The following is a 27,220-nucleotide window of genomic DNA, read 5'->3' as shown; positions in this document are numbered from 1 at the left end:
CAAAGTATAGCATATATGAATACAGAAGTGAACTTGCTAAATTAAATGCAAATAACGTAACTTACAAGTTAATGGACAAAAGTCAGGTTTTTCTGATATATATACTATACATACATACATATTAATATGTATGTATGTATAGTATATATACATTTGGGAGAGAGTGCAGGAGTTGGGAGGGGGAGAGAGAGAGAGAGAGAGAGAGAGAGAGAGAGAGAGAGAGAAAGAGAAAGAGAGAGAATCTTAAGCAAACTCCACGTTCAGTGCAGAGCCTGATGCAGGACTGAATCTCATGACCCTAGGATCATGGCCTGAGCCACCCAGGTGCCCCAAAAGTCAGTTTTAATAATGCTGAGATGACATGAGGTAATATTAGGAAACAGTACTGACTATTATCTCAAGAACTTCTATTCACAATCTGAGAAAATGCTGCTATTAGTCTAATACTAGCTTGGAGCTAAAGAGAATTTTTGTGATATCTGTTAATGATGGTGGCTCTAAATTAAGCAACAGCAAGATCTAATCTAAACCCACCCTCCCAACTCTTCAGTTCATTACATAATTCTGTTGGAAATTTTTAAAGAGCAATACACCATGGCTGCTTGCATATTTTTACCTCATTTCCATTTTACCTTACACAGCTTGGAAAAGTCCCAGTAACACTTAGTCATATTCTAATCCTGTGTGACTTCAACACCCAGCTAAGATATTAAGGCAATTTTCAAAGCTTTCACATTTTTCAGACTGCTGCAGTCTAAAAAGTAGATCCAAATTTTTATGGTGGTTCGATTTGCACATATATGGTCGATGGCTATATGCCTCTAGTAAAAATCTCAGTAGAAAAATCTCTAATAGTTTTGCTACCATGTAGAGGGACATAGCCAAAGGCTTCTATGACACGACTCAAATTTCAACAGTCTCTGTATCATAACTTCCCCTGTTGAGTTAGGAGTTTCAAAATGTCAGAAGAGTTGGTGGGAGCAGCTATTAAACGCATTCATGGTAAAACAAACATTTCACATCAGACTGAAATTTAGTCACTGACATTTGTTCTAGCATTCAAAAGGTCTAACAAATTTGGGATTTGGGGAATGAATTTAATTTTGATTTTCTTCTAGGAATCAAAATGTGGCTATTTTCCTGAAAATTACATAAAGTAAAAACTCTTATAGAGGATAAATTAAGTCTCAACAAGGCTAAACAGCTTGACCCAAATTATGTAGTCAGGTATATTTAAGGACATAGCAGACTATGCCCATAGCCGGTAATTATTCCGTTACTCCGTGCCAACATTGAGTATTCAATTTAGGAAGAATGTGACTGCAAAGTTTGATCTAAGTTTGATCTAAAGTTATGTTCAGAGGAATATATCAAACATATTCCTGGGGGTTTATTTATGAACTATATTCAAAGTCCTTATAAATGACACATTTAAGACAGTGAGGATTATTATTCAGATTAAGCTGAAGTAAAGTCAGTCTAAATCCTATCATGATATTTACTGGCTTGGAGCATGGTTTGCATTAGTCAGAAAAACCCTACCCAGGCACAAATCTCCATCACCTCATCCCTAGATTAAGGTCTCCCTGCTTCTGCTCTTGCTTCTGAGTCTATTCAAAGCAAAGCCAGAGTTTTCCAATTTCCACAAAGCTTTCCATTTTACTGAGAATAAAAGTCAAAGTTCCTAGATGATATGGGACCTGCTATGTCTCCAAGCTGATCTATACTTTTGTTCTTACCAAACACTCCCCACTGCTGTCCCCAACATGGCATGCCCCCAAAGTCTTTGCATTCTGTTCCCTTTGCCTGGAAAACTCTTCTGGAGATATCTATAAAGCTCACTCCTCAACTCCTTCAAGTCTTTACACAAATGTCACCTTGGGGCAGCTGGGTGGCTCGGTCAGTTAAGTGTCTGGCTTTGGCTCAGGCCATAATCTCATGGTTCATGAGTTCGAGCCCGCATTGGGGTTGCTGCTGTCAGGGCAGAGCCTGCTTCAGATCATCTGTCCCCCTCTTTCTCTGCCTCTCTCCAGCTTGTGCTCTCCAAAATAAATAAAACAGTTAAAAAAAAGGCACCTTATCAGAGAGATCTTCCTCTGCCACTGAAAACTGCCTCCTACTCTGATATTCCTTAGAGTTTTCCTACTTAATGGTTTCCTAATCAATGGTTGATTTAGTCTGTTGCCTCCCATCCCCTCTTTTCAGATTTGCTGTTTTTCTTGCTTCTGTATTACAGAAATGGGTAACTGCAAACTTTGAGATATGCTTCTTTTCCCCTAAAATGTACTAGTACGGCCAGAGAGAATTTTGTTGTATGTGTTAAATAAATAAAAATTTCCTCCTTGATGGTGAAATTGACCCTCTAGCTTCTCGTTCATTCACTGAGTTAGCAAATATCAAGCAGGTAGGCTCCACAGAGGATTACCTTGTCCTCATGGAGCTTACAGTGTTTCTGCTAGAAATTTCTACCTGTGCTTCTCATACCCAAAACATATGCAGACGTAGAAACCAAGTAGGAACAGTTAAATGATGTATTCCTCAAAAAGGAAAGACACTTTAAGAATAAATCTATGAGGTAACCTAATTAAGTTAACCAAGCTCTGCCTACGGGCATCTTTGAGGAACGATGCCTTAAGAGATAATTGTGTCTCGGGCACCTGAGTTGCTTAGTTGGCTAAGTGTCTGACTTTGGCTCAGGTCGTGATCTCACCGTTCGTGAGTTTGGGCTCTCTGCTATCAGCACGGAGCCTGCTTCAGATCCTCTCTGCCCCTCCCCTTCTTTTCCCTTTCTCTCTTTCAAAATAAACTTAAAAACAAACAAACAAATAAACCTGAGTCTTTTGTGGCAAACCATAACAGACTGTACCTTTATTACCAGTCATGTGCCCCCTCTCTTTAAATGAGTATTAAAGTCCCTCCTTGCTATGTCTGGCTGCAAGGGTGGAACAGTAAGCTGTGACAGAATGAACTTTCCTACCCCAGTGCCAGGCTTCACTCTGACTTTTGGCCAGCAGAAGGTAAGCTTTGACTGCACTGGAGGGTTTACTTCAGTCTCCCTTGTTTCTGCCCTTTCCCATAAGGACAGAATGGCTTGCATGGGAAGTGTTCCTGCAGGCTAGGTCCCGGAAGGAAAAGGTGTATAGATCACGGAGGGATCTAGCCCAGATACAGTTAATCCACAGACTCAGGGACGAGAATATGTTGCCTTCATATGAACTTCCACCCTGCTTGGCAACCTATTCACTTATCTTTTATGATTCCTCTTTCTGTACACAAGGATGTGCCCTAAGTCCAGGAGAAAGTAAGTTGCTATGAGGGCAGGGAACTTTTCCTTCCTGTTCTCTCTTGGCTCCATAGCTTCTTGGAGCATGTCTGGCACAGAAACATAGGCTGAATGAAAATAATTATCGGCAGAAATCAACTAGATGATCATCTAGTTAATCGTTGGTCTTTATCATAGTCTAAAGACTTGAAATACCCAAAGGGCTATTTGAAGGTAAATTTCAAGAGACAAAGGAACTTGAAGAGATAGAGAATAAAAGCATTTACAGTTAAAATTATTCTCGGATTTTCTGAGGGGAGGAGCCCATTTTACAGTAATCCCTTGGACTGACAGACAGAATTGCACACTAAAACACAGTGGAAGAAAAAACCGAGGAGAGAAAAGGTGAAGAGAAGATGGCAAGGGTGTCTTTCTTTCTTTTTTTTTTTTTTTTTTAATTTTTTTAATGTTTATTTATTTTTGAGAGACAGAGAAACCAAGTACAAGACAGGGAGGGGCAGAGAGAGAGGGGGACACAGAATCGGAAGTGGGCTCCAGGTCCTGAGCTGTCAGCACAGGACCCAAAGCAGGGCTCAAACCCATGAACTGCGAGATCATGACCTGAGCCGAAGTCGGACGCTCAACTGACTGAGCCACCCAGGCAGGCGCCCCAAGGGGCGTCTTTCAATTTTAGACTTTGTCCTAGACTAGAAGAGCAATGTCACTTGGAGAAATCTCTGTCTTTTGCACATGTGTGACTTCTAGCAGAAAGAAATTGTAGGGAGTGGATAGAAATATTAAGAACAAAATATTTCTCTTCATTTGTTTTCGAAAACCACAAAGAAAGAGAAATAAAAAACATAATCAAGCAACTGTGATAGTGGGAGCTTCAAATCAACCATAACAAATTTGTTTGCTTTCTTAATAGCTAAGTCATTTCCATGGTGTCTTGGTATAAACAAGGAATTCTGTTTAAACTCTTATTCTGTTAACACATTAATAAGTATGTGAGATTAGTATCACCCATCTCCAAACTAACACATGAGAAATGTTTAATTAGACTGATGGCACTTTATCATATTGCAACGTTAAATCTGCATACTTACTAGTTACAAAAAAAAAAAAAAAAAAAAAGGTTAATTCTGATCAATGTTAACATAATCTCAACAAATATCCAGATCCGAAAATCACAATAGTCCCTTATGACTCTTTAATTTTCTGATTCCATTCATTTATATGATAAATGTTAAAATGGAATTAATTTCCCTCTGCCAGTAATACAGAAATAAAAGGGACCAGGCTCTGATTTAACACAGACCCAAGCATTTCACTCATCCATTGCCAAAGCCACGACAGAAACATCAACCCCTTATCCAGACAACACTTACAAGCAGCCTCTTATCTAAGTTGGCTTTTCTCAAAGAAGAGGTAACAGAGTTGGCATCTTTTTCTGCCATCCATGCTTTAAAAAGCTTGACCGCAAATGAGGCTGCAATGCCTGTTTAAAGAAACAGAAAAAGAAACAGTGAGAGTTGAATTCTTTTAATAAGCAAAAACACCGGTGATTGGCAGACAGGGCCAAGCTGCTCACTAGGTTTCCTGAACGGAGTCTGCTGCTCAAAGACGTGATTTGGTACAGAGGAAAAATGGATAGCTCTTTAGGCACAGTTCTGTTTCCATTACTCAAAAGAAAAGGAAAAACAGTTAAAACATTTTTCAAAGTGAGACTCCCTAATTCCAACCTGGAGTAACCGTGTCTTTATTTTTACCTTGGTTCAAAACAGATTGAAAACCCAATATTTTCTAGTTTGTTTGTTTTGTTTTTGCTTCTCTTTCACCTGTGGTTCACCAGTATTTCATGTCTGTAACAGTGATCCTGAGGTATAACAACTAAATCTTGAGACATAAAAATGAAATGGCAGCACATTAATTAACGTGCTGATAAATGATACTAGGCAAAATGCATTAATAGTGAAAGATATAAATAAAGCTATAGATGAACAGGCAATATTTACTTTGTAAGTTTATTTCTTGTAAAAAGCATTAAAAAAAAAACAAACAAAAACTCATGATGGGGTGCCTGGGTAGCTCAGTTGGTTGGGCATCCGACTTTGGCTCAGGTCATGATCTCACAGTCCGTGAGTTCAAGCCCCGCGTTGGGCTCTGGGCTGACAGCTCAGAGCCTGGAGCCTGCTTCTGATTCTGTGTCTTCCTCTCTCTCTGACCTTCCTCTGCTCATGCTCTGTCTCTCTCACTCTCAAAAATGAATAAATGTTAAAAAAAAAAAAAATTAAAAAAAAAAACCTCATGAGTCAAGCTATAAAAATACTGATGCTGTTTCAAACTGAAGTCTTCTCTGGATATTTTAAAAGAGATTACTAAAAGAGCTAATGTTAATCAGAAAACCGCTCAATTACATATCCATATTGACATTAGGATTTATTTCCAAATATAAGTAATTAGATAGCTAGAAGACAGTTCCTCTGTGAACACTACAAATTTCCAAGTTAATGTTACATTTATTAAATTTCCAAGTTAAAATGCAGCTGAAATATTAAACTGATTTTTTCTGAAGTCTTCACTGTTGCAGCCTAAATCCCTCACACCCCCTTTTTTTCCTAAGAGAATTTCCATTTTGCATAGGCCAGGTGACTTCAAGTCTAAGTCCTGGTACCATTTCCTTCTGCAATGATTAGTCGAGAGTCCTCGCTTTAAGCCCATCTGCCCAGGGCGCCTCCCTGGCAACTGCTACTGGGCCAAAACTAGTCATGTGGCCTATGGTGGCCAATCAGCTGAAGGCATGATAAATTATTCTATGTTGAGAAGTACTCTCCCACTGAATCTAAACAAGAAAGGATGTCCCATAACTGTACCAGCAGACATCGTATAATGACCAGGGAAACCATACTGGGAATAAAGTTGATAATGCTATGATTGGTAGTGAGAAATAACAGGAGAAAATATCCAAGACGTGAATATTATTGTTTTGGACATAAGAAATAAAGGTTCTTATATGGAACAAAATTTCTTATACAGCAATTTGAGTTCCATCTTCTAGTTAGTTGCAAGTAAGAGCATTCAATCAATATATCATTTATACAAACACAAACTTTGCCCTAATTTCTTCACTCGAATGAGCAGAGGAATGAGTAAAAAAAAACAAAACAAAAAAAACCACACACACACACAAAACAAACACACACACACACACCCCACACCCCCCACAAAAAAAAACCCAAAAACCCACTATGGCTAGGACAATAAAACAGGTGTTTCGAACTGTAAACACTGTTAGTTACTTACACCCACTATCTAAATTTTATAACCATTAATATTTTATATTTGCTTCATCATTGTCCATCAAATTATTTGAGGAATTTGTAGAAATCACTTAGGATTTTAATACAACCAGAAAGACAATTATTTTCTGTTATGAAGGCTAGGGAAATCTAACATAATTAACATTTACTGTTTACATTTTATCTTGTGTTTTTCTGAGGGTAAAATGGCTCACATCATAAATAAGATGTGGAGTATCAAATTCTCTTCAGGAAAACACTTTAAAATGTCACAATATGAACAACACACTAATGACAATTACAGAATCTGAACTGTCATAAATCTGAGCTATATTAAGCCCAAAACTATAGAAAATCTCTAAGATCACTCGACTCTCAATTTACTATTCTTTTCTCAGCTACAAGAAAACTACAATCCATTTCACTGCAGGCATGAACGAGGCTGGGACTTCAACATTTGTAGGAGAGAAACTAAGTTCTAAGAAGAAACAGATGTGTTCACAAAAGCTCTTTTATTTTTAAGGAAAAAATAACTCTTTGTTTTGTGTTGCATTATAACTCGAATATCATTATCCTCCTCCAAGAGCCCACTTTTGTTTTATTCCATAACCAAGTGATTGTATATATGCCTATCAAACTCTTACTGCCTTAAAATTAAAGCGAGACTTCGATGCCACCATCTGGACTTCTTTCTAAAACTGAGATAATGAATATCTTAAAAATGGGATCAAAATGAACATCGAACACAAGACTTTGAGAGGTAACGGTTTAGAAGAACGGTCCTAACCAGCAAAATAACAGTCTGGTGGGGGGGCATTTGAGAACATGAAGGGGCCTTTTTTCATTACACTAAATAGAGGTGGGTGCTAGAGCCTGGCAGTTTAAATGCCCCACAAAGTACAATGAAGCATTCTCCCATCAAAATATGCCAGTGGCAACTACATTGAGAGAAACAGTTTGGACGACATCCACTTCAGGGTATTTGATCCAGGCATTAAGCCTTACACCCTGAAATTCAGTTCATTAATAGTTTTTGTCTTTGTACAAGTGTGCATATTTTTTCTTCCAGTTTCCTCCAGTAAACATGTACAATTCTTATTGTTTAAAGACATACACACATTCGCTCATATGGATGATGGGTGGGTAGGAGAGAACACTAAGAGGAGTTGCCGGGACTTTTCTAATCATCTGTGGCTTTACTTGTCTTTTTACACATGACAGGTAAGAAAACGCAAGCGTCATTACCTTCTTTGACTAAGCTGTCGGTGAACAGACTGGTGAGGATGGTCGCGGGAAGGGTGCCGTTGCCCAGCAGGATCCCCGACAGCATTGCCAACTTTGTCTGCTCTGTTTCGGAAAAGGCTTTAAGGAAGAGGAGAAGCTGTGGGTCAAACAAAAGAAACCAGGTCTATAAAGCAAAGGACTAAGGTAGGAAAATAACAGACAAGGTACATGCATGGCTGAATGGCAGACGAGTCGGTCGTACACACAGCGTAAGTATTACCCATCAGAAACACATGCGCGTGCTCACTTATAAACTGGATGCTAAGGAAAGTGACTTTCTCAGGCACAGTTCCTTGCTTCCAAGTTCACTTACGCGTAGCTATAGATAACATCCATGGGAACAAAAAGAGACATATGGAGAATGGTGTGAATAGGTTACATAAAAAATTTACATTGGACTTTGTACAGAAGAAAGGGTAAGTTTTACATAATGAGCAGAACATTTACTGAAATATATTATTGTCCTTCGTATTTTTCAGTGTTGGGGGTGCCCTTGTCCCCATACTATAGCTACCCATTTTCTTGGGGTTTGTTACACCGTACCACACACAAAAAACAGGGAAAGTCACTAAGCTTTGACATCAGCATATATTTTTCTGAGTTCAGAGCATATAATATTCTTTAAAACAAGACTTGCATGAGAAAGGGGTTTTCTAAGTTTCTGCTGCTCTTTCCAAAATAACAAGATTCAAACTCGGTATTTCTTAGAGCATGCAGTCTTAGCAGCCCTGGTGATGAGGTAATGGAGGATATGACAAAGCCTCTTAAGAAAGAAAAGCCCTCTGATGTGAGTTGGAAAGAGCAATTTCAGAGGGGGCAATTGAGAAAGTAGCAACCTCAGGATGGTTAAAGGAGAACCAAAGCAAAGGTGATTATACCCTGTTTCCCATTTTTCATTCTATGAGTTCTCAGTCATGTGGAGTACCCTCCTCTTTCTTAAGGCTACCCCCCCCAACCCCCCCCCCCCCCCCCGCATTGATCTGACTCTATTCCAGGCTATTTTCTCTAGTTCATCAGTTCTTAGGCACGTTACTGAGATCCCCGGGGCTCAATATCACTACTGGGGCCTTGCTCACTTTCTCATTTCTTTGCACCAATGAAATGCCATTAACTCTGTACAGTGGGTAGGGCAATATTAACTTACTATCCTTGACAGTTAAAGGATTATTACATTACAGAGAAGTTATGTGAGTCTAAATATTTGTATTATGAGTAATGAGTAAGTGGCAGAACTGGAATCAAACTAGTCCATTTCACTCCCAGGTTATGCCTATTAAAGTGTCAGTGAATTAAAAACAAAGCCACCTTCAAAGTTCATAAAAAAACATGGAGGGAATGAGAGTATCAGTGTGTAAAGCTCCAGGGAATACCAGGAATGGGACACAGTAAAAGAACTGACAAAATCATAGACACTTTGTATCAATCTGGCCTTTCCCTCTGATTGAAAAGATGATTCAGATTCAAGTGAACAATGAAAAATGGCTCCCAAAATAAAATATTAAACACTACTTTTTAAGCCCATCAATATACTCTCATTCATTAAAATAGTACAAAAGTTACATCTTTTTCTTAAATTCATATTCTCATTGATCAATTGTATTAATCAACATTAAAATCTGATGCTGCCTGTACTTCACAATATTCCTTTTAAAATGGATATACTACGAAAAATAAATCATTCTTGAAGCATACATATACATCACGTGAATAAAATAGTAAGGAAATTTTCAAGTTACAAATGAGCTAAGAAAAGCATAAGTGGTATTATTAGACAAAAGCGGTAAAATGTCATTTAAAGGCTTTACATTCTCCCTCCCTGTTATATCCATTCCTCTGTTTAATCAGGTGCTTGTTATTTTCTAGACACCTAGCAATGTAATGGACATTTTTTTCCATTTAAATTTTTTTTCATATTTATAAAAGTAATACATGCTAGTACAATAATATCTATCACTACAGAATAATATAAAAATGTGATTTCCTCTCTAATCCTGCTTCCTTAGAATTAATAACTGTTGTGTTCATTAATAACTATTTGATGTGTCCTTCCAGATTTTTAAATGTACTTATATACCTCTATATATCATATAAATAACTATATGTGTGAACATGTATTGTTTTTACTGAATTATTCATTGATGACAGCTGAAACTTGCCAAGGGTACCAGCTATTTTTCTGAATACTTTCTGTGTATTGAAATCTACACCAGCCTTGATCTTCACTTTACAGAAAAGTAAACTGAGGCAGATAGAAATGAAGTAATTTGCCTGAAGTTAAACTACCAAATGGCTGCTCCGCACCTATTTCACATAACAATTTATCATGGACATTTTCCCCAATCAATTCATGTGGTTACCCTCCATTGTTTACATGACTGTACAGTATTCCATGGTAGGGACAGACCAGAATTTAACTAATCAGTCTCCCATTAATGCACACTTAGCTTATTTCTCCAAACTGTGATAAACATCTTTATACATACAGTTTTATGTATCCATGCTGAACTATTCTTAAGAAATGGGAAAATGGAGTCACAGAGAATGCAAATTGTTTTACAAAGGGATTTTACTGTCAAATGTTCATGATGTATGGATCTGCCTTGAACATGGGGAAGCGAATAAGTAGTAAAGTAGATGCTATGGTTCCTTTATTCCCTTGGTTTATAATTTAGCAGATTTTCTAAAATTGTAAATAATGATCAAGCAACATGCAAATCTGTAACAAGTTAATGTAGTGAGTGCTACATACACACACACACAAGAGTTACAAATTTCAAGAGGGAACATGTTGCAATGACAGAAAGGAGGTCTTCTTTAATGAGGTGCTACTATTTATTTTGCTACTTACTAGAGGCCACTTACTCTATTAAGTACCTTATATGTGATCTCATTGATTCCTACAGCAATCCTAAGGTATGGCATCTTACTGCAGCTTTTTACAGTGAGAAACACCACTGAGACTTACACCCACAGATTATCTCCAAAGATGTGCTTTTATCCTCTTTGCCAGACTGTATTTGTGAAAATTAAAGAATTTTACTGGGTATTAGCTGTTGTGTCATATACTCCTTCACATGCTTTAATTGCTTAAATCACCACATCTAGATTTCCCCCTTGATATATTTATTTTTCTTGCATATTTGGAAACTCTAGTTTTTATTTTTAAGCTCTGCAAGGTCAAGGATCAGATGCTTATAAAACCACTCCTATAGAGCAAAGTATGTGGTCTTACATAAAGATGAATGAACAAAATCTAGGCTAATCGTGTATGTTCCCCTATAGCAATTAGCTAATGACCTGCTGTACTCATTCATTCAACAAACATTTTTAAAAAACTTACTATGTCCCTGGCACTTCTGCACTATCGGTGTAAATGAACTATTTTCATCCCCCTCCCTTTCATTACTTTAAACAGGTAAGGCATTACATTTGAATTTTTACCTTCTTCATTTCATCCTCAAATGCTTTTTCCAAATACTTATATCTCCTGATGAGTTTATTGAAGACCTAAACATAAAACAGAACCATTCAATATTATGTAAACAAGTTTAAAAGACAATAGGAGGTGTAGAAAGTCACCATAATCACAACATGGCCCTATAGTAAAAAGATAACTGTAAAAGAACTGTAAGCATTTCAAAGGAGTTATAACAAGGGGGGAAATGTGATCAATGTGTACATAACAATAAAAGAAATTCAACCAAAAGTATAACATGTGAGAAACCAAAAATAACGCTGATAAAAACACAATAATGTTAAACCTGCGAGATGCAGAGAAAGGCAATAGGAAATGAAGGGGGTGACATATAATCACAGAGACCATGGATACGATGGAGAGAGAAGACCTCAGACACATTGTACTCTGGGAGGACACAAAGACGTCTTTAGAAGACAAGCAAAACTTGGTATAACTTCATAGTAATAAAGGATTACTGCCTCCCCCCCACCCCATCTAGTTAGAACCCACAAACAGGGTTTGTAAGTGTGTCAGTGGAATTCTAGGCTGTTTATTTAAGTGAAATGAACGTTTGTATTCCCATTAAATTCATATGTTGAAGACTTAACTTCCAATGTGACTATATGTGCAAGTAGAGACTTTAGGAGGTGGTTAAATGAGGTCATAAGGGTAGGGCCCTAACCTGATAGAACTGATGGCCTTATAAGAGCCATAAGAGAGACTATTCCAGGAACCAAATTAGCTGGCACCTTAAATGTACACTTCCCAGCCTTCTGAACTGTGAATAATGAAATTCTATTGTTTTATAGAAATCCCAGTCTATGGTATTTTGTCAAGGTAGCCTGAATAGAATAATAAGTGTTCTTATTTAAATAGAGATTTTCATAAATATTGATTATTTTTATAATTGAAAACGATTTCTGAATCTAATTCCTTTCTCTCTCTCTTTTTTTAATGTTTATTTATTGTTGAGAGGGAGAGTGTGTGAGTGGGGGAAGGACTGAGAGACAGGGAGACACAGAATTTGAAGCAGGCTCCAGGCTCTGAGCTGTTAGCACAGAGCCCAACGTGGGGGCTCGAACTCATGAAAGGCGAGATCATGACCTGAGCCAAAGTCAGATGCTTAATTGACTAAGCCACTTAGGTGCCCCTAATTCCTTTTTCTTCTATACACACAATACACTGTCATCTAAAACTTTTAGTTTAGATTATCCCCTAATGTGATCAAGATGGGGTACAAGAGTAAAGATTACAGTGCTGCCCTTTATGAGGAAATAGTAGCCCAGGCAGGGAAGTAGTATGCAATAAGGAAAAAGAATAAATGGTATTGAGATCCAATAAATTTGATTTCCAGTTTACACCATCACTCGAGTCCTAGTACTTGCCCTTGTAGTCTAGCTGAGAGCAACTGGCTGTTAACACAGGTCCGTGATAGAACAGGAACCAGCTACTCATGATGCATGTACGTTCAGCTCTATAGTGTTAACGTTTACTAGGTTGCTCCATTCTACAGTCCTGCAACGTCCAGACCTTCATTAGGGCCTAAAGACTTCTAATTTTATTTTTTTACCGATCTAATAAATGCAAAACAATATCATGATTTTACTTCCATTTCCCGAATTACTAGTAGGTTTGATTATGTCTTCATCTGATTTGGGGGAGCCTTGTGTTTCCTCTTCTTTGAAATGCCTACGTCTCTTCCTAATAGGCAGCTTGTCTTCTTCTCTAGTGACTTGCATTTTTTTTTTATTTAATCCTGATATGAATCCCTCATAGATATTGCAAATTACAAATATCTTCTTGTCTCTTTCTTGTTAATAGCTACATGATAATCTAATATAGCTAATATAGCTATGAATAGCTACATTCATATCTAATATGAATTAGAAAATTTTAATGAGTACTCTACTGATAGACTTCTATGCTGTTTCCAACCTTTGATACTATTACAAGCATCACTGATAACTCCCATCGTATGTGTATGCGTCATTCTACACACATGCAAGCACATCTGAGAGTGAAGTCCTAGACGTGGAGTTGCTAGGTCAAAGGGAATGTGCAGTTTTAGTTTGGAAAGATAGTGCCAAAGTGCTCTCCCTGAAGTTTGGACCAATTTATACTCTCACCAGAATTTATGTGAGCCTCTGATTCCTTGTGTTCTGTACAGATGAGAGGCAAAAAAGAAAAAAAAAAAAAAAAAAAAAAAAAAAAAAATATATATATATATATATATAAAATAAATCTACCTTAGCTAAGTTTTAATATCCACTGCTTACTAAGAATGCAATTGAGTATCTTTTCATATGTGCAAGAGTTTTCTAACATTTCTACCGAAAAAGTGGCCTGTAGAATTTCTGAACCTAAGGTTTCCCTAAATCCTGTTCAGATGTCTCCCTCCTCACACAACAATCTCTCAGTGATTGGCTTTACCTGAGCATAATTTCGGATGGTTTCATGATCTTCATTTGCTGAAAACACACAGTGGTTGGTCATCTTGGTCTTGTCTCCGTCATCTATGCGTGTTCCTCCAGGGGCTGAAAAAACAAAGGTAATTACAGTTAACACAATACTGAAATGAGAGGAACATTTACGGAGCAGATGAATTCCTGCACCTCAAGGAAAACAGTAAAAGTGGGTAAAATCTAAAAATCACATAAAAATTGATAGGATGAGGTGTACATGTAGATACATATGTTGTTATGTTTATGTTTCTAATCTAATGCAAACTGGTTGTTCCATTTCACACTACTACCATAGTGTGTGAGATTATTGTTCTAGATCCTTGACTTCACCAGGCTCCTAACATTCTAAGTCTGGACTCATTTATTCTCAATGTAGTTCCTGGTGTTTCTGACATCAGGACATGGTTCACTTTTTAGGTTTGATAATATTTTGCCAGACTCCACTTCACCAACACTGAGACTGGCCAGAACCTGGCTCTTGTAGACCTTGTTAGTTTCTTAACTTTTTTTTTTAATGTCTATTTATTTTTGAGAGAGAGAGAGAGAGAGCGAGCAAGTGCGGGAGAGACGGAGACACAGAATCCAAAGTGGGCTCCAGGCTCTGAGCTGTCAGCACAGAGCCCAACATGGGGTTCGAACCCATGAACCGCAAGATCATGACCTGAGCCGGAGTCGGATGCTTACCTGACTGAGCTACTCAGGCTCCCTTAGACCTTGTTGGTTTCTACTTGAGTAGGTATTAAAACTGTTCCCTCCTCCAGTAGCCCAATTATCCATGCAGGGTTGAACAGTATACACTTCAACCGCTCGCTATTTGCATTTGGTCATCAGGCAGCTGTGTTGGCTAGGAAAGTGTATTTTATTCTCTACCGTCTTTTTCCCCCTTGGCCTATACAATATCATGGAATAAATGGACTAGCATAAAAGAATGCATTTTTTTCCTATGACTCAACTTTCTATATTCAAAGGCTCCTCCTGTAAGTTTCAATCATGGCCATTAGAAACACTGGCTGATGAGAAGAACAGAATCCATACTAGGTATTTTTGTTCTCTGATTGTACTTCATTTTAATTAGGGTAGGATTCTAGAAGGTTTGAATAAGCCAAGTTAGACTAATGTCTTCCATATACTCAACACATATTTGGAGAATATACACTTGTACCAGCTACTTCCTTTATGCATTTATGTAACTGCCTTTATTTAACTCGTGATTTCAGATCTTTGGATGAAAAGTGCTACACCTAGCCAAACTTTTTCAGATTCCAGCATACCATTTCATAAGCAAATTACTTTTTAGAAAAGTGAGCTCCTTCAGGAATCTATTTTCATGCAATTAATTTATGCATAAGATTTAATTAGCCCTCTGTAATGAAAACAACCACCTGGAACAAAATTTTATTAAGATGATAATCTTCTAAAAACTCCAGGCTAATGACTCCTATCTGACAGAAGTTAGTTATATAATTGAAATTAAATCTATAGTCTTTTCTTTTAGAGGTAAGTTTTAAAAATTGTATTCTTATACAAAACATGTTATACATGAATAATATTGCTACAGCTTGCATTAAAATTTTTTTCCCTCTGATATTGGGACAAAGAATTAATTGCCCTTTCTAAAATTTTGGTGAGCCTGCTATTTTCCTCAAAATGTAAGTTAAAAGAAAAGAAAAATATTTCTTGTATCTACTCTTCAAAAAACACAACTGAAAAACCAAGATGACTATTGTTTTAAGAACAATGGAAGAAGGTAAATTTTGGGGTAGGTGTTAAGAAAATTCCCATACTCAATAAGTAAAGAAAATATTTATATAAAAAGAATGTGCCTGGCTGGGTTTATTCATTATATCAAAGGTCTGGCCTCGGTAGGTACCTGGGGGTTTTACTGGCTGTGCTCCTAAGTCTTACCATACCTTTGGCCTTACCTTCTTAGATGTATGGAGGTAGAGTGAAGGAATGAAATCTGAGCTACAGATATAAATTTGCTGATCATCCTTATATAGATGGTCAATGACGCTTTGAGATCATCAAAGCAAAGTATACAGATAATTTAACAGATATATGGGGGCAGTAATATGGAAACCCAAGAGTCAGGTAAGAGGCATTCAGAGAAACACATGGTCTCATGTAGGGGAAGAAAGTAAACATTTCAAGAATGACAGGAGGGTCAGCAGTACTGCCAGGAGGGCACGAAGAACTGAAAAAGGTCTATAGGATTGACTTATACAGTCACATGTGACTTTGGCAAGTACCAAAACTCATTGAAGTCTTGCATAGAATTTAGCAGTGCACCAATGAAAGTATATCGTAATTCATGAAATACAAAAGCCAATCATTGCATCAGAAAATATTCAACTTCACTATTAATTTAAAAATTTTGAATGTAAATATCACTTACCTAAATGGCAAACACCTAAAAAACTGAAAAGCATAAGAGTACCTAATGTTGCTAAAGGTGTAGATAAACAGAACACCATTTTCGATACAATGTTAATTAGAATCTTCTTTTTGAGGGCTGGTGCCTCTCTGATAGACAGGTAGACAAAGATAGACATAGATATCTCTATTCTTCAATTCATTTATCCCTTGCTAAATATATAAAGACATAATTAGATAAAGGTACAAAGCTATGTGTATACAGATACTGATTATATATTGTGCTTACAATGAAACTAGGAACAAATTAAATATGATTCAAAATCAGTATGATTTTGGTTCTTTTGGAAATCATTCAAGGTAACACTCATAGGTATGAAAGGCAACAACATATTGCTGAATAAATACAAAACAGTCATACAGAGTATCTTATTTGTATAATATCATCCCATTCTCAAAAATTAGCATATGTAGGTAAAGAGATTTCTAGAATGGAATTAGCCAAAATATTAATAACAGTTGTCTCTAGGTAATGGCACTTGAACACAATACATATAGTTCTTTAAAAAAATTTTGTTTTAGGGGCGCCTGGGTGGCGCAGTCGGTTAAGCGTCCGACTTCGGCTCAGGTCACGATCTCGCGGTATGTGGGTTCGAGCCCCGCGTCGGGCTCTGGGCTGACTGCTCAGAGCCTGGAGCCTGTTTCCGATTCTGTGTCTCCCTCTCTCTCTGCCCCTCCCCCCGTTCACGCTCTGTCTCTCTCTGTCTCAAAAATAATAAATAAATGTTAAAACAAATTTTTTTTTTAATTTTTTTTTCAACGTTTATTTATTTTTGGGACAGAGAGAGAGAGAGAGAGCATGAACGGGGGGAGGGGCAGAGAGAGAGGGAGACACAGAATCGGAAACAGGCTCCAGGCTCTGAGCAGTCAGCCCAGAGCCCGACGCGGGGCTCGAACCCACATACCGCGAGATCGTGACCTGAGCCGAAGTCGGACGCTTAACCGACTGCGCCACCCAGGCGCCCCCAATACATACAGTTCTTATGCTTGGATTTGAATGATCCACAGTGATGATGTGAGATCTTTACAAATAGTAACAACAAAAAAATAAAGCAGCAATACAGATCAAAAGGAGCCTGGTAGTAATTAGAGCCCGCGTACCAAAATGGAAAGATTTCTCAGAAGGAGGAATTAAAATGTGGCTATACCTCAAAATGGATGAAAGTACACACTTTGTCCTAAAGTAGGCTGGCTTACACACTGTTTCTCAATGAAAGGCACTGATAGCGCACTGGGTAGGGCAAATTTTCATTGTACTGAGTTCCCCTTGCAAAGTAGGTGGCATGCATGCCTCCACTACCAAGTCTTTATAGCAACCCAAACACTTTCACACATTTGCAAATGTCCCCTCAGTAGTTGCAAATCACTGGCCTAGAGGATTGGACCACTTCTAGTGATTTATGGTTACCACACAAACTGATTACACAAACTAAGTTCTAAGAATAAACATGAGAGGAACAATGGGTCATTATGATACCTAATCAACATTTAGATCAATATACCATGTCACTTAGAAAAGCCTTCTACCTTGATGCCTCTGCTCTATTATTTTTATTTTGCTTTTAAACTAACTTTAACTTTTGTAGCAATGTGGATGGAACTGGAGAGTGTGATGCTAAGTGAAATAAGCCATACAGAGAAAGACAGATACCATATGTTTTCACTCTTATGTGGATCCTGAGAAACTTAGCAGAAGTCCATGGTGGAGGGGAAGGAAAAAAAGAAAGAGGTTAGAGTGGGAGAGAGCCAAAGCATAAGAGACTCTTACAAACTGAGAACAAACTGAGGGTTGATGGGGGGTGGGAGGGCGGGGAGGGTGGGTGATGCGTACTGAGGAGGGTACCTTTTGGGATGAGCACTGGGTGTTGTATGGAAACCAATTTGACAATAAATTTCATATTAAAAAAAAGAAAAAAAAAAGAAAAAGAAACTAACTTTAATAATTTTCAAACTTCTACCTTTAATCCTTTTAGCTATATACTCACAAGTACATATTTTTAAAAACCAGATTTAAACTATATTTCTGACATTTTTTTGGATTAATCAGAATTTAAGGAAAAACGGAGGGTTACATTTCACTGCATGGAAAAAGGGTGGGCTTTAAGGGAAAGGGTGCTAGGGCATTTGGGGGTTAATTAAATATACTGGAAGAAACTGGTGACATACAAAAGCAGACTTTGTTCCAGAAACATTTTGAATTAGGGACACATGAGGAAGCTGTCCTTTAGCTATAAAGCAAAGTAGCCGTGTTGTAACATTAACAAAAACCATCATTTCTGTGCCTCTCTTAACAAATAACTGTTTCTACAGCCACATTACCATCCCAAATGGTAAACAAGGTAAAAATCATAGACACTCCCATTTGCATTTTTTTTTACCAACTCTCATAAATGTAAACTTATAAAGATTTTATCTTGTAAGAAACTATTTCAATGGAATTTAAAGTGCTAAAGAAGAAGCTATAATGCATGGCTTACCAAGCATACTGCCAGCCACCAGGATATCAAAGAGTGTGTCTGCATAGCGGCGATAATCTAATCTTGAGCCTGTGGAATCCAGAAACTTGGCTACAGCCTCAAGGTCATCACCAGCTTCATTAAGCCCCTGGACAAGTGTATCCCTGAAGACCGTGGGTTCGAATTTCTCTTTTTCATCTAAAATAAATGTTACAAATTATTCTTTTTTTTTTTTAAACACATTCTATCCCAAAAGCAACTATGCATTTCTTTGGTTCATTGTTCTTTATTTGACAGTGTAATTATTTAAAAGTTTGAAGACAACTAAGTTCTTCTACTAGATTTCAATGTTCTCAACCCCTTGTTTAAACATTTATTAAATCAAGTAATTTACTTTCTATTTAGAGGTGCCAAAAAATACATTAATTCTATCTAATACATAATAGAATTAATAACTGCTCATTTATGTCATTCAGAGAATAGGCCAATGCAATCTACTAATCCTAACCATCTGAAAAAAAAATAAAGTAGAACAATCAAAACTTAAAAGTTTGTTTCATCTGAGATAAAGAAAATGATCCAGGGACAACTGCCTAAGAATAAAGGAGAATATATAAATAAACAAAGGTTAGGAGGGAGGAAATAAAGAGGGACATATCTTTTTTAAATTATTTTTATTATTAACATATAACATAAGTTTCAATCATCAATATATCAATTCTATAATTGACATACTACTTTCAGATATACAACATAATGATTCAATTTTATATATTTTGCAAAATGATTACCACAATAAGTCTAGTTAATATCCACCACCATGCATTGCTAGATTTTTTTTTCTTACAATGAGAACTTGTAAGATCTACTCTCCTAACAACTTTCTCTTATACCGTACTGTATCATTAACTACTGTACATTACATCCCTGGGACTTATTTATTTTATAACTGGAAGTTTGTTCCTTTTGACTACCTTCACTCATTGTGCCCACCCCTCCCTCTCTGCCTCCGGCAACCACCAATCTGTTTTCTACCAGTTTGGGGTTTTTTGTTTTGTTTTGAAAGACTTCACACCTAAGTAAGATCATATGGTATTTGTCTTTTTCTGACTTGTTTCATTTATCATAATGCCGTCAGGTATATCCATGTTGTTTCCAATGGCAAGATTTCCCTCTCTTTATGGCTCAATAATATTCTATTACATATGTATATACCACATTGGTTAATCCATTCATCCATCAATAAACACTTAGGGTGCTTCCAGATCTTGACTATTGCAAATAATACTGCAATGAACATGGGGGGGGGCGCATATATCTTTTTGAATTACTGTTTTCATTTTCTTCAGATTAAATTTTTTTAGTTCAGTTTTCTTCAGTTCTAAATTTTTTGAGGAACTCCCAACCTGTTTTCCATAGTGACTGTGCCACTTTATATTCCCACCAACATTTCATGAGGATTTCCTTTTCTCCACATCTACATTAACACTTGTTATTTCTTGGAGGGACGTCTCTTTTTACAAGGTAAGTTATTCCAGGGCACTTAAAATATTTAATATATATCATGAGCTAGATATGTATATTTATAGCTTCAGAGCAGACGCTCTCAGTCTTTTTGGTCTCATGACCCTTTGCCACCCTTTACAAAAAGTACTGAGGATTCAGGGGCGCCTGGGTGGCTCAGTCGGTTAAGTGTTCAACTTCGGCTCAGGTCATGATCTCTGTTCATAGGTTTGAGCCCCATGTTGGACTCTGTGCTGACAGCTCAGAGCCTGGAGCCTGCTTCAAATTCTGTGTCTCCTTCTCTCTCTGCCCCTTCCCTGTATCACACTCTGTTTGTCTCTGTCTTAAAAATAAACATTAAAAAGAAGCTACAAAATAAAATTACTAAAAAAAAAAAAAAGTATTGAGGATTCCAAAGAGCATTTTTGTGTAAGGAGGTTATACCTATGGATACTTACTTTATAGAAATTAAACCAGAAAATTAAAAAAATATTTATCAAATAAAAAAAAATTAGTATGAACCAGGCTTTCTTGAATCTCTTTAACACCTGGCTTAATAGCAGACAGATGGAGTCCCATACCCACTGTAATATCACACATCATGTAGCCTCTGGGAAACCACCATAAACCAGAGTAAACATGTAGAAGAGACAAATAATATCCTAGCATTATAATGACAATATTTTTGAATTTGTAGAAGCCCTGAAAGGGCTTCAGAGGATTTGGGAATAAAAATACATGTAGCTTTCTATCCTCAGCAGACTCTAGAGAGACTTCTTGTGGAAGGTCATTTGGAGTCAGATCTTTTTTTTTTTTTTTTTTTAATTTTTATTTTTTAGTAATCTCTACACCCACTGTGGTACTTGAACTCATGACCTGCAGATCCAGAGTTATCAAGAGTTGCTTGAGCCAGTCAAGCACCCCTTAAACAAACCTGATCTTAAACAAAGCAAGGATCATACACTGTTGAAAAGTGAAGATGATAAATTGGAGGAGGTCAGAAGAGGCAGAAAAAAAAAAAAGCTAAATTAAAGGTAAAAGTAAGATTCAATTCAAAGGACTTCTTCACCTTTACCTTCCCTTCAGGGAGAATGAGTTGGGTGTGGAAAGGGAGGGGCAAAAGATGAAACAGAGACTTCACAAAAATCTTACCATAAATACCTTTAGGGAGATAAGTGGATACTGCAACTCTAAGAAGGGAAGAGGGAAAGGAGAGGAAGAAGAATATATTATATAAAGAAAAGAAACATTTCATGAATAAAAGAGTTCTTGGAAATGGAATGTATGATAAAATAAGTTAAAAACTCAACAGTAAGAGCTGAAAGACAAAGCTGAGAATATCTCTTAGAAACTAGATTTAAAAAGTCAAGAAAAAAAGACCTAGAAAATAAGTGCAAAAAAATAAGAAAAAGAGCAGACAAGTCAAATGTTTAAATAATGAGCATAATGAGAATTTTTTTAAAGCAATCTCTACACCCAAGGCGGGGCTCAAACTCACAACCCCAAGATCAAGAGTTACCCGCTCCACCAAGCGAGCAGCTGGATGCCCTCAGAATTCTTTTTTCAAAAAGGAAAGGAATGATTTAAAAATTTCAAGAAAGTTTTACAGAGTTGAAGGACATGAGTTTCCCAATAAAGAACTGTCTAGACACCAGCACAAGGATTCAAAGTGGGCCCACAACAAGGCTCACACATTATCGAGAAATCTCAACACTGGGAATAAGGCAGCTATTGGAAGTTTCAGGGGTAAAAACCCAAATCACATACAAACTACCAAAAAACCAGAATGTCATTAAATTGCTCCACAGAAATATCAGAAACCAGATGAAATGTCTTCAAAATTCTGAGGGACAACGATTTTGAAACCACAATTCAGTGTTCAGCCAAACTGTTAACTCAGCACAAAAGCTGGATAAATGTATTTTGAGACACCTGAGGCCTCAAAAATGATGCTTCTCATACAATCTTTTTTAAAAGAGCTACTGAAGCAGACACTAGGCCATAAATGGGAGAATAACTCGTGATCTTATGTCAGGAGATCCCAGGAAAAAGGAGGAAAAAAGGACATGAGCCAGGAAATAGGATTCTCCAGGACACTGGTGAAAAGACATTTCAAACATTTCATGTTGACAGCTGTACTGCAGGCCCAGGGAGCAAACTGACCAGGGGAGCTTTTCACTGAGTCTAACATGATGGAGGATAAGAATTCCTAAAGTTTTTGTATTGGAAGATTTACATAACAAAGGGAAAGGTTAGTATTGACTAGTGTTAAGGCACAGAAAACTCATCAAAAAAGGGAAGATAAATTATGAAACGTTAACTCCAGAGATAAAATGATGTTCAGATAGATCAAACCAACCGCATAACAGTTGAGCTATGAATAGCAGGTATAAAGTCTCAATAATATAAACCCTAAATAGTGGCCAAGCTAAAACTGTGTCACAGAGAAAGAATTGAGAAGAGGTCTGCACGTGAAAGAGAGCTAAATCTTCATCTTCCAGAGTACAAACAGGAAAGTCAGGAAATAACCATGTAAGGATGGTATTTGGTTACATGAATGTAAAAATTAAAAGAAGCACGTAAAAAGCAGAAGGCATTTCTCTGGGGGATCAGATTTGCTGTCTCTATCATATGTCTTGCAGAATTCTTTTGACTATTTAAAACGCGTGACTGTGATACAATTAAAAACTACTTGAAAACCAGACAGCACCTGCCTGGTTTGTATAGACTCACTGTTTATCCTGATCTAGTAGAAGGGATGAGTTGTAAGGGGTTAACACCACAGCACAAGAACCAGAGAAGAATGGCATTCCCAGTACCAGTCAGAGTCACGCAGCATAAGATGCCATAAAGACAGACGTAAATTGAACACTATTTTTCATGAACAAGAGATAAAAGTCCTTTTGATGCCAGAAGCAAAACATTAAGCAGCCCAGAACATGCAAATGCAAATGTTGAATGCAAAAAAAAAAAAAAAAAAAAAAAAAAAAAAATATATATATATATATATAATTAAGGTCTTGTTTTGTAGAGGGGGAGGAAGAGAATGGGAACTCCACAGGAATAGATTATGAGAGGCTGTTAGAGGGGGTAATCATGACTGCACACGAGGAACTCACTGGCAAGCAAGGGAAACTTCACCCCCGACCTCGGGGTCCAGATTTACCAAAAGGTAATTCTCCTTTCCACTTGGGAGATAAAGTTTTCTTTCCTTGTAATATGAGAACATGAGAAGAAAAGACTCCACAAGTTGTTTACTGTCTTGTAACCAGCTTTCAAAATCAACTGACGCCATTCCTGCAATGGCACTACGACACATTTGGATGTTGACTCAGGTGGTAGAACAGACTTTGATGATTTGAAAATTATTAATTTGAAGCAGTGGAAAATGAAAGCTGGTACACAGGTAAAAATCTAGACTATGCTAAGAATTCATGCAGAGGGCTTTGTTTTGAAACTAAGAGACAACTTAAAAACTTGTGTCTGCACAAAGCCCTTCATTTCAGTTTTATTTTCCTAAGAGATTTGCCAAGGAAGAGGAAAGTAAAAGGAGGGAGACAGCAGGTCATGGCCGAAGATACTTCAACAGTGAGCAATAACGCAGTAGGTCAAGATGATCCCTTGTAGCTCCGGAATCTAAAGAAATCGTGATGGCATGAAAGGATTAATCATTCTTTTGCAGGCTGAAAAGCAACTCCCATCTGCCCACCCAGTGGAATACAAAATTCCCCAACAAGAAAATGGCCACAACCCTGACGAATGTTTGGAGAAACATGACATTTCACCCAAAGGTTCTTTTTTATCTGAAACAACATTACGTGTAATTTGTACTTCACATGAGGAAAGTCTAGCAAAAAAACTAACAAAATCCTAACGAAAATATGCTATTACTCCTTGAGTTTCCATTTGAGAGGTCAAACCTCCCTAGAAGCGGGAAGTATATAATTAGGGTCTCAAATTTATACTGTGTTGGTGAATCAGAAGTGTGACACTACAGAGTTAGTCATGCTGGCCCTTGTACTGACACTGAGAAACAGGTCTATTTCTGATGCTCAAATATGTCCGTAAGTTATCTAAACACAATGCTTTCACTGGAAACCATGGTAACTGGTTAATATAACACTTTTCCTACCTGTTAATTAACTGATAAATAGCATAACTTACATCCCTTTTTGAATGTCACTTAGTTATAATAAATGAGTAAGAACTATCATGGGTTTTCTACCTATGTGCATACACATACACACACACACACACACACACACACACACACACAGAGTTCAACATTTGAACATTTACCAGCTTAGTCGCTAACACTTACTGAAAATCTAAGAGTGTTTAAAACTGTCAACACAGATGAAATGGAGTATGTGGTCACTCTGGTTGCCTGTAGTTGGTTATTTTTTTTTCTCTCCTATTTTCAGTAATTTTAATCCAATTTCTCTACAAAATTTATAAAGAGGAGAGTTCAGTCATTAACTATTTCATTTAGCTAAGCATAACAATGGCTCAGGGGAGAAATTCCATCATTTCAAATTCCCACAAGCCATACTAGAAAACATAATCTCTTTGAAGAAAGTATCATAAACAAGATGTGCATATTTTATAAAGGAAAAGAGTCTGAATGGATTTCTAAATGATGTGTCGCGTCATAATGTTTAATTTTGATCTTAGGCAATAAAAATAGTTTTGTTTCCCTGACTTGGCATGGAAGAGCATTATTAGCTTTGTTAGAAAACAATTTCAAATTGAAGACAGACCTTCAGAAGACAGCCTAGCAAAATGACCTTGAGATATCCTCACTAGATTTTTTTCCTTACCTCTACAAAACTGCCAGCCATTTATCTGAAGTCAGCCCTATCATAAGAGCAAAAGAAAAGCCAAAGCACGATAAATCATCAGGATGCAATTCACTATTATGAAGAGCAGAAATTGAGGTTGACTCCATTTTTTTTTTTTTTAAATTTCCAACCAGCAGGCACAAAATAGCTCAAGTGCTTAAATCCCCAATAGATCTGAGTTATATGAATCCACATCAATGGCAAATAATATATATTTCTGGGTAGCTCTGAGTATTCCAGCAGCGGTGAGACACAGGCACAATCTTGCCCACTAAATGAATCAGAGATAAACCAGCTCAGATTTAGAGAAAACCTTTCTGGCTTAAAACTGAAGACTGACTCTAAGGGCCAGTTGACTTGTTGAATCACGCCTGCTGTTGTGCAATACACCCTTGGGCCCTCTCTTGGCTTTTAAGCTCAGTTACCGTGAATCAGCGTCCCACGAATAAAGCTGGAGATCCAGGTCTGAGATTAACATGTTCCCCCAGTGGGCAGGCAATGGCAAACCTTTCTGCACCTCACAGTTGGACATATATTAGCTATTATCACATTACCAGGCCCAACAATACCTTAACTATAATTAGCTTTCTGAACTATATCGTTCCTTACTGATGAAATACTTCTGAAATCATCCACATCATTTTCCCCCCATTGACTGCTTTAAACAATGAGATAAGGAAGGCACATTGACTATAACACCTTGTGTTAATATCAGGGTCCAGATTTCAATGGGGAAATATCATGGGGACACAATTTATATGACAAAGACGGGACTAAGCAGAAGGAGATGGCTGAGGTCATATGTGTATTAGTTTATAGGGATGAGCCAGGGATGGAAAAAAAATTGAAAACGGGAAAGCACAAGACAAAAATTACTGTACAAAATAACAACCTTTTGCTTAGTTTACAGTTTCTTAGTTTCATTGTTTCAGAACGAATGTGAATTCCTTGCAAGCAGCATCTACAAAGAAATCCAGCCTCGCGGCTATCTAGCTACTCTCATGAACTCTTCCACTCCATTGATTGCATGGAGACTTCTTTTTCTTCTGCAAGGCTAGACTTGCTACTTCTGCAGACACCATCCTTACGCAAGACAGCGGAAGGTTCAGGGGCCACCTCAACACTGGAAATGCCAAAGCTGTAACATATGGGTCATCAATTCAACAATGTAGCACATGATACCATTACATGCCATTATGTTTCATAATCAGTAGTGAGGCCTTCAGAGAGATATCCCACCATCATTTAGCTTTCTACATGATATTTCCTTAAATACGTTTCAGTTACTATCCTAGTGTTAGTCAACATAATAATCTTGTACCATGTTTCCTTTTAAAAAGTTTCCTAATCAGGTTATGGCTCAGCTATTTTTTTTTTTTTTTTTAAGTCCAAGAGGACTTCTGTATAAGAATGCCAAACTGATTAAACACTTAAAATTTAAAACCATTCTTTATGCAGAAAGGGTAGGGAGATGAACGTGACCTAAAAATAAGTCATTCACACAAACAGAAATTTTCCCAGTCATCAAACAGGTTCGACACTACCTTTCCACAATAAAAGACACTTGAAAATACTGAGTTTTCAAGATACTTAGGCAATAAATTTAATGTGACCTCTTAAATTGTCAAGAGTAAAAACTCCTCAATATCTCCTTCCCTAGATTACCTCTCTCCTAAGTTTTACCATCTTTACTTTCAACATTTCCTTAAAAACAACAAAGAAAGCAAAATTCAAATATAAATGCTGATGTCAAAAATAGTAAAGTTTATCTAGTGTCTTCATAGCCTCACAGGAGAGTGAGGAAACCTGAACAGACAGAATCATCCTCATTTTGTAGATAGACACAAAGTTTAGACAAGTTAAATTACTTGTCTGAGGTCAGACACCTAAGTAACCTTTCAGAGGCTTGGAGGCAGAAGAACTTCAGATTCTACATTCAGAGCCCAGGAGAGTAGAACTAGTGAGCTTAGGTGTGAACAAGGATAATTCTAATCCTTCCCCAAACTCCTGTCTTGCTGAGAACTTCACCTACTCTCTCAGCCCCCCAGTCCCACAAATATGCAGCACAACCTACCCCTTTTCCGAGTTTTGAACCGCTGGCCTGTTAGCACTGGCTTCTGATGCTTATTCATAAAATTTCTGAAAACAAAGAAAAAAAGATTATATATTTCAAATAAGCAGTTCATACAAAAATGTATGGCTAATAAGCATATGTTCAACCTC

General features: G+C 37.2%; 1 protein-coding gene across 2 annotated transcripts in view; it reads right to left on the bottom strand.

Annotated features, from left to right (window-relative positions):
- BZW2 (basic leucine zipper and W2 domains 2) overlaps nucleotides 1–27,220 on the bottom strand; it is a 63,843-nt gene that overhangs the window by 13,464 nt on the left and 23,159 nt on the right. For both annotated transcript variants that reach the window (XM_030308049.1, XM_030308048.1), the window contains exons 2-7: nucleotides 27,072–27,136; nucleotides 18,675–18,851; nucleotides 13,733–13,836; nucleotides 11,287–11,352; nucleotides 7,807–7,942; nucleotides 4,651–4,760 (exon numbers count right to left, since the gene is read on the bottom strand). In XM_030308049.1, the coding sequence (XP_030163909.1) occupies nucleotides 4,651–4,760; nucleotides 7,807–7,942; nucleotides 11,287–11,352; nucleotides 13,733–13,836; nucleotides 18,675–18,851; nucleotides 27,072–27,129 (651 nt within the window). In that variant the 5' untranslated portion in view covers nucleotides 27,130–27,136. The remainder of the gene's footprint in view (nucleotides 1–4,650; nucleotides 4,761–7,806; nucleotides 7,943–11,286; nucleotides 11,353–13,732; nucleotides 13,837–18,674; nucleotides 18,852–27,071; nucleotides 27,137–27,220) is intronic.

The sequence above is a fragment of the Lynx canadensis genome, chromosome A2 (assembly GCF_007474595.2).
Source record: "Lynx canadensis isolate LIC74 chromosome A2, mLynCan4.pri.v2, whole genome shotgun sequence".
Classification (NCBI taxonomy): Eukaryota; Metazoa; Chordata; class Mammalia; order Carnivora; family Felidae; genus Lynx; species Lynx canadensis.
This window is presented reverse-complemented; position numbering and strand designations above follow the sequence as displayed.